Source organism: Saccoglossus kowalevskii, chromosome 6 (assembly GCF_978046115.1).
Source record: "Saccoglossus kowalevskii chromosome 6, keSacKowa6.1, whole genome shotgun sequence".
Classification (NCBI taxonomy): Eukaryota; Metazoa; Hemichordata; class Enteropneusta; family Harrimaniidae; genus Saccoglossus; species Saccoglossus kowalevskii.
In genome coordinates, this window is record NC_140646.1 from 36,806,671 (window position 1) to 36,818,214 (window position 11,544).

At 39.1% G+C, this 11,544-nt stretch overlaps 1 protein-coding gene across 1 annotated transcript; it reads left to right on the forward strand.

Annotated features, from left to right (window-relative positions):
• The first annotated feature begins 4,359 nt into the window (after positions 1 to 4,359).
• LOC100378826 (tubulin beta chain-like) lies at positions 4,360 to 8,038 on the forward strand. The gene is made up of 4 exons (XM_085500485.1): positions 4,360 to 4,504; positions 5,507 to 5,726; positions 6,220 to 6,335; positions 6,695 to 8,038. Exons 1-4 carry the CDS (start codon positions 4,448 to 4,450, stop codon positions 7,643 to 7,645), a joined length of 1,344 nt encoding a protein of 447 aa, XP_085356611.1. The 5' UTR covers positions 4,360 to 4,447; the 3' UTR covers positions 7,646 to 8,038.
• The last annotated feature ends 3,506 nt before the right edge of the window (positions 8,039 to 11,544 follow it).

Sequence of the window (11,544 nt, forward strand, 5' to 3'; positions counted from 1 at the left end):
CAACTACTATAATTCCATTACGTGTGAGTGAGCCCAATTGGTTGAAATCGATTTTTTTTTAAATGCATGTATGAATATCCCGGTGTTGGATGCTATAAACGTAAAATGTGTATATTGTTTTATCACCCATCTAGACACGCATTAAGTAATTTTTTTGATAGAAAGTTAGACTGAGTCTGAGTGTACATGAAGTCCTGCAATGAAGCATCCTGATTGGTTGACAGGCACTATGTGGGCCGTGTTGTTGCCATGACTATAATTGATTTGCGATGGTTGTGACCCGAAACAGAATAAGGGTGCCGGCTAACACGATGTCCTTGGCAGTTGCTGAAGTTAGAGACAGGTTTTCCTATACAAGTTGCATCCTTCATTTAGAGTGCAATTTGGGCTATATAAACAAGCTTTCATCAATCCCATATTCCATAGCTTACGCAATAGAACTAAAAATGACATGTACTTTACTATTCCAATGCTGGAATAAGTTAATATTTTATTCGAAAAAAGCATTTCAAATACGTGGGAAAGTTAAACATGTCATTGTGCTATAACAAATGCGTTAACTTCTGATTCAATGTGTTGCGAAGTTGTTTTGTATCAATAGAAAAATCACTGTTCCACAATTCCATAGAACATAATGTTAAAGCATTTTTGAAATAATTATAACAAAATGTATCAGACACGATATAGTTTTCGTCGGTCACATTCGTACATAGGTAGCCTAAAAACGGGAACTTGTCTTGTGGGTTCTGTTAGACCTCAACACAGTATCCATATGCAAAGTTTGTTTTTCATGTTTTATCCAAGCAAAGCAAAAATCAACATTTAAGATGTCATTAAACATCTGTTTCTCGTGCATGCCTGGGCATTCGAACTTTGTACTGACGTCATTCGGGATTGGGTTGTTGATGTCCGTATAATTTTTGTCGGAATAGCCAACTGGCAGCCATTTTTCTATGCATATTGAGTTTTAGGTGGCATCGTATTCCTGTTTTTCAAGATTCGAACAAAATAACCAATTCAGTATTATATTTATATATTTTATTTATACTTTAGTTATAATCGTATCCTGCCGATTGCTCACTTATATGTCACCTGAAAGTTTTAAAAAAATGTAGTACCCACTGATGAAAATGCAGTGTAATTATAGGCTCCATTTGTTTTATTTTTCCTATATTGTATATTTTTAATGTTTATTTTTGTTTATTCTGTGACCCTTTGTTTTGTTTTGTTTTATTTGCTGTTATGAAGTTGTTTTTTTTTTATATCGTATCTCCGAGTCGGTCACCTTAACATCTCATTATTAATAAATGAATATAGAAATTTAGTGCAACAAGTTTTTGGACAAGTTTTGTCGACAAGACACGGAGACCTTACAACAAAGTTTACCTGCCTATAGCACACGAGCAATTCAATGTGTTTCATGGCAAATTATGGTATTAGGTTGCCGAGAATTCAATCGGAGATGGTGATTTGGTGGTATATTTAGCCATTTGTATGCAACAATGGTAACTGTTGTGAGTAATTACGATTGGGGAAAAGAATGTATTCGAGTTAATTGCGATATGTATATAACTGATCTAACTATTTTCTTATGATTTTACATTCTCACAATGTGTTTTTCAGAGTGGGTGGCAGAACCAACTTTCGAGTCAGCAGACCGAGTTTTCTCGTTATCACCGACGTGTCGACGTGCTAGCACGTCCTCTATGCCTGATACAATCCGACCCAGTCGCTATATCATCATGAGCATGGATGATACTGGGATTCTTGGCTAATGGCGGCCAAATAAATTTATAATATTTTCTGGAATCTTAACATTTCGGTTTTTGGCGTAATTTCAATTGGCATTAAAGCAATCGTAATTTCAAGTTTAGCTGTGATTTTCGAAGTTATGCCTATGATGGCGACATTTAAATTTCAACAATTGATTTTAAATTGAACTACGAAAATCTCGATCCAATTTTCAATTTGAGAACGTTCTTTTTATTAGCGGGTTATTATTAGTCATTTTCACATAGAGTCAGACCCCACGAGCCCAGCAATAATAATGATAGGGTAAGGGGGGGGCAAAGGCAAGAAGAATCAACAATGTTTCCAGTTAGTAATGTTCCGACGCTTCGTTTACATGATGACCTCTAGGATGACCTGCGATGTACAATATAGAATTGGCTGGTTCCCACCTTAAGTGCCATCAAGCCACGAGAGGCCGGTAACTAGCAACGAATCCGGCATCCTGATTGGTCCATCACTTTCTCGTTGCTTGTTCTATTTCCCTTGCTTACGCTCGTGGCCGTTCAGGGTTTTCCTTTTACTTTCGAAAGTATTTTGCACAGAAACAGCGAGAAATGCCAGAAACATCTCAAATATGTAAGTCTAAGCAGGCAGAATACATGAACGAAACTTGGAAAGTGTTTCAAATTACGTCACTTAGTCATGTGACTTCCGGCCGGAATTTCGGCCCAGTTGAACAATATGGCGACGACTCGTTCCTGTGTCCTACTTGCCATTCGTAAGGGACGCCGGGAACCATCGAAACCATAGAACAGTGATACGTTTCATTGTCTGTCTCGAAAATATTAGTCACAATAATGAGGGGGAGGGGTCTGAGTTGTTTTCTGGTACGTTTTTATATTTTGAGACAATGTATGAAGATTTTTTTACATAAGTACACATCAAACGTAACAAACACAAAACAATGTAGACGCTACTGGCACGTTGCTAATGACGGTCAGTGAATTTCGAATATCTTCTAGAATCTGACATTTTAATTTCAACTGATGAATTGTCGGTAAGAAATCACAATTCATATTTCAGCCCGTCAATTAAATGAAACGTCCCAATATAAAAATAGGATTTTGATTTTCGACGTTTATTTGAAATCATGTGTTGTCGAAAACTGAATGACGTCATCATAGGCATAACTTCGAGAATCATAGCTAAAATTACCTACTGCCAATACATCAATTGAAATTACGCCAACAAATTCTAGAAAATATAAGAAAAATCGACCTGGGCGTCATTAGCTATGATTCGTTACACTTTTATCTCCATGGAGCGGCGACTGGGAATTAATAACAAGGTTTTATCATGGAACTATAAACCATAGTGATACATATTTCATGGTTTTATCTATTCTGTTAATAGTAACAGAATGTTCAAGAATGACAAAAAAATGGTTATCATGTCTTTGATATAAAAACAACTCGTGCAATGTATTAGGTATTTCAAGTTCAATTGAGTGTATTAGCCAACCACTTGTCAGCTTGTCAACTTTTTTTGACAGGCAACATTTCATTATTGTTTTGTTTCAAATCCTGGGTAATAATACCCTGTTTCAGTTGTACTAGTAGTCATCAGGTAGAAGTGGCGTTCACATTACTTGACAGGAACGTCGGGCCCATTCGACACGTGCCGAAAAAAATCGATCTCGGTCCCGGTACGTGCCGAGATTACACTATGCCAAGGACAGGGTCAGCCAATAGAGAGTCGAGACCGTGAAGCTCGGTACGTGCCGATATTACACTATACCAAGTACTGTACATGTTGAAACAAACTGGGTCAGCCAATTATTAACATATACTGCACTGTCAATACGACTGTGTCGCGCGGTCTTGTTTTAACCTCGGTCTCAAAGACGGACCGGAACAGGAAGTCAGTTAAAAAACAAAAGATTCTTTTTATCACCGTGGGCATAGAGGTATATACCTCCATGGCGCGGGAGAAAACAGAGGTGTTAATCCGAAAATTCATCGTCTATCCTTGTTTGTGATTGGTCCTGGCGAGCCACGTCACGATCCCCCCAATCGTTGCCACCTCCTTCCAAAACGCTAACCAACTTTCCCTCACGCCAAAGACAAATCTTTCAACTGACTTACTGTTCATGTGTGTTTTCGAGAATACGCATATGAAAGATATCATTTGGGGTCAGGTGGTACATGAAGAGCTTCATGGCAAAAGTTTTCAAATCTGGACGAAACGGTGGATAGAACCGTCTGTAACAATCCTTCACAGCCGACACCGTCTAAGTGTTAGTTAACAACTAGTTGCTTTTAGGGGTCAACTCGGACAACCGCACCTTTATACAAGAATAAAAATACCTGAGTCATGACATGGCGGAGTGATATGTCCTACCTCTATGATCATTGAGTACGTGACCCAATTGTAACAGATAACGTTGCTATGCGAAAATAATGTGCGTGAAAATAGTGCATAACGACAGGTTTTTTGTTTCGCAAAATATCTTTTAACTGTTAAATTCAGAATTGGCTATTAACAAAAGAAATGTAACACTTCGAACAATAGGCGGATTGGTACACTGGGTTCACACAGTTCATGCGCATTAAGCACACAGTGTAGTGCTTTCAATCCACATTCCGATTCTGACTGAAATTGGACCACAGTGCATTTTATTCTCTCTCGAGAAACATTCCCGCTTCTAACCTTCAATATGCGTGAAATTGTACATCTCCAGGCTGGTCAATGTGGTAACCAAATTGGTGCCAAGGTAAGTATAATTTTCTGCTTGGTTTTAAATGTGATTGGCATCAAATGTACACAACAATGGTCTGTACGGAGCACGAATAGCTTGGCGTTTTAGATTGCACAGCAGACTTATCTCTTGTTTTGGAATCATGAAATAGATTTTGAAACTAAAAATAAAAGCTCCTAGTAGTGAATTTCCGCTGTTCAGGAGTTGATGATTTCCATAATTGTTTATTTTTCAAAATATATATTTTATCGATCCCATACGACTAACCACTGATCAATAAGACGCGAGATTTATGAAAATGAGCGGAAAATATACTAAAAACTCAAGTGACAGCTGTGAGAGAAAATCATGAAATTAGGTTGACTGGCCCGTTGCTCGTATAAAAATTGTATATTTTGTTTTCACCATCAAACAGATTAAATATTATATTGTGCATAACTTACTGTATGCGCGTCATTCTATTTGTGTTTGGTTATATTTAGCTCCATGGTTACAATCACCGTAAACAGAGACGCCGGACCCTAACAACGCGGCGACTACCCTAACATCTAATTGCTGCACAAAGGTGATTTTTGTGCCTTGGCCACGATAAGAAAATCATTTAATTTTTAATTTTCATATTTTATTTGTTGCTTATGACTTTAGTTAAGGTAGCGACAAGGAAAACATTTTTTTCTTATATTGTTTTAATTACATGAATAATTATAGCTAATTACAAAATCTGAATTTCAGTGGAATGCTACTCAAATGGGTACTTTTGCATAATGTTTGCCTTTGGAGAGGCTCAGTTGAAGGGTTTATTTGATTGTTGACGTTTTTGTTTTGTCAAGTGTTTTTCTTTGTCTCTTTTCTCTGAACTTCTTGTGAATTGACGATGGCGCACTATTTAATATTGATTGTACAGTTGCGTTGTATTCATTCTTACACTATTTTAAATTAGTTAAGCACATTATAAGATGACCCCCCCCCCCATTTTATCAAATTAAACCACGTATTTTTTTTATTTCCAACCAACAGTTTTGGGAAGTCATTTCTGATGAACATGGAATTGACCCCACTGGTACCTACCATGGAGACTCTGATCTTCAGTTAGAAAGAATCAATGTGTATTACAATGAAGCAACCGGTGGAAAATACGTTCCACGTGCAGTTCTGGTGGATTTGGAACCAGGTACCATGGACTCCGTCCGATCCGGTCCTTTCGGACAGATTTTCAGACCAGACAACTTTGTATTCGGTAAGTTTGTCCCGATGTATCAGTCGCCCATATGCGTAGGTCTACGCTCGTGGACAGTGTGTAACTTTAGCTAAATCAAGCAATGAAGATGGCAGCCATATAATTTCCCCCCAAATTATTTTCAATTAGATGTTATTCTAGGGCCGTGTCTCTATTATGCTTTGGCCTCACACTCAAACTTTACACATACATCCCACATCAAGTAATACATAAACACATGCCTTAGTTGCATGATTCAATTAAAGATGCTGTTCAAAAATGCTTAAATAAACTGGCTTCAGTTTCTAGCATTTGCCATACAAGTGTTCGCCATAGATAGTAAAGAAAGACATGAATGTCTTGTATTGACCATCATACAACCAGCAAGAACTGCAAAACCACTCTAATCGATAATCATACTAACACCACAAACTTCAATTGACACATGAAAGATTTAAGATGTCAAAGACATTCTATTTTGATTGAATTCATTGATACATTATTTATTTCACAGGTCAGAGTGGTGCTGGTAACAACTGGGCCAAAGGTCACTACACAGAAGGTGCAGAGTTGGTAGATTCCGTTTTAGATGTTGTCCGCAAAGAAGCAGAGAGTTGTGATTGCCTACAGGTAATGTGTAATTTTATTTCAGAGACATTTTGTCTATCGTGCACATGACGTCCGTATTGTAATAAAAACCACATGGCCCAAAATATAGATAAATATAAACAATAGAATATTGGTCTTAAAAATAACTTGCATGTTATTTTAACTTTAAACTCGAAAAAAACGATTGTTTTGCTATTTGCTATCGTGTTTTATCGAGTGATATATCATATTTTTACCTTGTGTTCCACGAGCTGTATGAGGGCCTACACCTTTTGAAATATCTGAAAGTGGCCTTCCGGAACATACCAGTTCTCCTTTCCTTTGGCAGTTTTGAGCAAGTGTATACTGAACTGTATATTTTATTCCTTTTCTATTGGCAGGGCTTTCAGTTGACTCACTCTCTTGGTGGCGGTACTGGTTCTGGTATGGGCACACTTCTCATCAGCAAAATCCGTGAAGAATACCCAGATCGCATCATGAACACGTTCAGTGTTGTACCATCACCAAAAGTATCAGACACTGTTGTTGAACCATATAATGCAACCCTTTCAGTCCATCAGCTTGTTGAGAACACTGATGAAACCTACTGTATTGACAATGAAGCCCTCTACGATATCTGCTTCCGTACATTGAAACTGACCACGCCCACTTACGGTGACTTGAACCATTTAGTGTCGGCAACCATGAGTGGTGTGACCACCTGTCTGCGATTCCCTGGCCAATTAAACGCCGATCTCCGTAAATTGGCTGTCAACATGGTACCATTCCCACGTCTCCATTTCTTCATGCCTGGTTTTTCTCCATTGACCAGTCGTGGTAGCCAGCAATACCGTGCACTCACTGTACCAGAGTTAACCCAACAAATGTTCGATGCCAAGAATATGATGGCTGCTTGTGACCCACGTCATGGTCGTTATCTCACAGTGGCTGCAATCTTCCGTGGACGTATGTCAATGAAAGAAGTTGACGAGCAGATGTTGAACGTCCAGAACAAGAACAGCAGCTACTTCGTTGAATGGATCCCCAACAACGTAAAGACCGCCGTCTGTGACATCCCACCCCGTGGTCTCAAGATGTCTGCCACTTTCGTCGGCAACAGTACGGCCATCCAAGAACTGTTCAAGCGTGTATCTGAGCAGTTCACCGCTATGTTCCGTCGTAAGGCTTTCCTGCATTGGTACACTGGTGAAGGTATGGATGAGATGGAATTCACTGAAGCCGAATCCAACATGAATGACTTGGTATCTGAATACCAACAATACCAGGATGCAACAGCTGAGGAAGAGGGTGAATTCGATGAGGAGGAAGGTGATGAACAAGAAGCTGCATAAATTCGATACCGACGTAATTAACAGTGCATTCATTTCTAATGTATAAATGTATTCTCTTGCACTATCGTTTCTACTTAGATGATTCGCAAACACATTATAGACCAAAATGATAAAATAGAAATAATAGTGCATCTTAAAATATGATACTTGTAGAAATGTGATTATGTTAGGCGTATGGGTGGACCATTAAAATCTCTGTTGACGACGGAAAAAATGGCAGAAAATGGACAGAAAAAAGAAAAAAATCAAGACACAATTTCATGCAGTGGAAAGCAATTACAACAAAGTTGTCATGGAAATAGAAGTGAAGGAAAACAAATATGTTTTTGTCCACCCAAGTGTCTAATATTTCGGCCCTAATATGAATAAAATAGGATACTTTGTACGTGAAAATGAGTCTGTCATTATTGTGTGTGTGATATGATGAGCTCCATGCTGAATTCAGCCATTCACCAGTAACTGAATAAATAATAAACAAACAAAAAAAACGAATTTGCGACTATTGATTATTCATGTTTAATAAGTTTATTTTTCTGTACGATATATTGCTGTAATGGCCTCCATCTCAACTACCTTAACTTTGATCGAACATGTTATTTGCAATACGTGTATGTGAGCACAGTTGAGTTAAATCGATTTACTATTTATTTGAATTAAAAAAAAGTGCATACAATTCCCAAATATCCCAGTGTTGGGCGTTATAAAAAAAAATGGCCACCAAATTTCAAAATTTTTGCAGTATTTCTGTAGTCAGATAATCGAATATGACAAATAAAATGACTCTACCCATGTTTTCAAGGTCGGGGAACATTATCATAACATATCAAATGGGATTAGATTTACACAATCTTTATAAATATGCAAATTAGCGGCCGCCATTACGGAAATCCCGTTTCCTCCTATATCTATGTAACTAGACAAGCAAACACGACTAATGTAGTGTCTAATCAATGCTTTCAGGATCAGGGAATTTATTAACAAGAAAACAAATGCTGAATTATGAAATTAACTGCCAGTATGCACTATAGTATGCGCTATCAAAAATAAGTACCGGTACATAACAACGTGTTATGTTTTTAACATCAATTCATTTATTACAGCAATTCCAGGCACTGATAAGAGCGGAAGTAGTGCTATATATTGATAAACTCATAGTTGCTGTCGACATAGGAAGTAAAGTAAGCAAATAACACCGAATAAACGGTAAGGTAAAGACTATGTCTAATTATAGTAAATACGTACTGCGTGCGTGACTCGAACCGGCGCTCGCGTACGGCACCTAATCGCCTAGCTTCACGCCACTAGTGACATAGTCTTTACCTTGCCGTTTATTCGGTGTTATTTGCTTACTTTACTTCCTATGTCGACAGCAACTATGAGTTTAAAATTATTTCTCAGTACTTATTCACTGTTACAATGCTGTACCATTACTTTCACCATCCTACTACAGCCAGATTTGAAGGCCTTTGCCGCATTCTGGCCATGCTGTGTGGCGCGTATCGCGTGGACGGGTTTCATGTTCTCTGCACGTAATAAGCTTGGTTATTAAGCATCCTTTTTGGGGGATGCCCGGTGGCCGAGGGGAAGACGTGTAGTGGCGTGAAGCTAGGCGATTAGGTGCCGTACGCGAGCGCCGGTTCGAGTCACGCACGCAGTACGTATTTACTATAATTAGACATAGTCTTTACCTTGCCGTTTATTCGGTGTTATTTGCTTACTATATATTGATAACTTGCTACAATAGGTTACACACTTTGTTTTCACATTTAGGTAACGATCCTCCCTATACGCGAAAATTTTATCTCAATAATAAAAAAAAGCTTCATAACTCTAAATTATCACATCGGTATCCATTTTCCATTCTTACCCACAAGCCATACTGACCCACCCTAGACCTCGGCCCACTAACTTTCTATTCTTACCCACAAGCCATACGGACCTACACTAGACCTCGGACCACTAACTTTCTAGTCTTACTCACAAGCCATACTGACCTACCCTAGACCTCGGCCCACTAACTTTCTAGTCTTACCCACAAGCCATACTGACTGACCTACCCTAGACCTCAGCCCACTAACTTTCTATTCTTAACCACAAGCCATACTGACCTACCCTAGACCTCGTCCCACTGACTTTCTATTCTTACCAACAAGCCATACTGACCTACACTAGAACTCGGCCCACTAACTTTCTATTCTTACCCACAAGCCATACTGACCTACCCTAGACCTCGGCCCACTAACTTTCTATTCTTACCCACAAGCCATACTGACCTACCCTAGACCTCGGCCCACTAACTTTCTATTCTTACCCACAAGCCATACTGACCTACCCTAGACCTCGGCCCACTAACTTTCTATACTTACCCACAAGCCATACTGACCTACCCTAGACCTCGGCCCACTAACTTTCTATTTTTATCCACAAGCCATACTGACCTACCCTAGACCTCGGCCAACTAACTTTCTATTCCTACCCACAAGCCACACTGACCTACCCTAGACCTCGAACCACTAACTTTCTATTCCTACCCACAAGCCACACTGACCTACCCTAGACCTCGGACCACTAACTTTCTATTCTTACCCACAAGCCACACTGACCTACCCTAGACCTCGGCCCACTAACTTTCTATTCCTACCCACAAGCCATACTGACCTACCCTAGACCTCAGCCCATTAACTTTCTATTCTTACCCACAAGCCACACTGACCTACCCTAGACCTCGGCCCACTAACTTTCTATTCTTACCCACAAGCCATACTGACCTACACTAGACCTCGGCCCACTAACTTTCTATTCTTACCCACAAGCCATACTGACCTACCCTAGACCTCGGTGCACTAATAAATTAATTCATTGACACGAGTGGTCAGTGGTACACACTGACCCACGCCGTGGATTTCCTCTTCGTAATGCTGTATGATAATGCTTGACCAACTATCACGTGAAACCAAATATATATAATTCTAAAATAAATAACGTAGTAATAGATTCATTGACTCAGGGGGTGACCTTTGCAATAATCGTCGAGCACGTCTGTAACGTCCGGTTAACGAAATTGGTGATACAATTGGGAGACAAAATTAGCCACATTTGTTGAGTAAAAACTGAAAACTGACTAAAATTTGGTTTGTTGGCTCAAAAATTGGGGTTCATTTCCAGAAATATTGAAGAATATAAGAAAAACGAGCAAAAAAAAAACAGCAACGACAATAAACATTTCTTATAGGGTTACGCTTTCATGCACGTTTTTTGGTGAATGCAGAACATTTACTTCAATATTGTTTTGATCTGGAGTCGTCGGTCAACAAACAATGATAGATAAACGAGGGACTGCACAGTTAGAGTTTGCTATCCGCGCATTAAAGCGCGGTGATCGTAAATAAACAATGTATTTTGCACGCGTTGTTTACGTCGCTATGAGTCCGCATATCGAACAGGACCGGCACGACGACCGCCGCCTTTCAACATTACAAAGCATGTGTACGGCATGTGTATTTATGGTCTCGAGCATGTGTAACCCCGACAACCAACTAAAATTACTTCAAAAATCAAATTGAGCGGGATATGCCAAATTAACGATTGACATTTGAGTATAAAAGTTAATCCACTCTTGGTCATGTGACCAAGTGGTTTACTCGGAAGATGAACGTTTACTTAGTCTCCTTAGTTTCAACACGGTTACTAAAAAAGAGTAACCGTGGTTTCAAGTAAACCGCCACAGTTTTATACAGAGAATCCTCTATCCTCCTCTATAGAGGATAAACACGTATCATACTTGTGTTGTGAAAGGAACGTAGAGTGTAGGGACTTCTACTCGCTTGACAGATAACAATTATACTGTAGAGATACCAGGTTCAACCCCAAACAAATAAGGTAAGAGTGTGATGGAAATA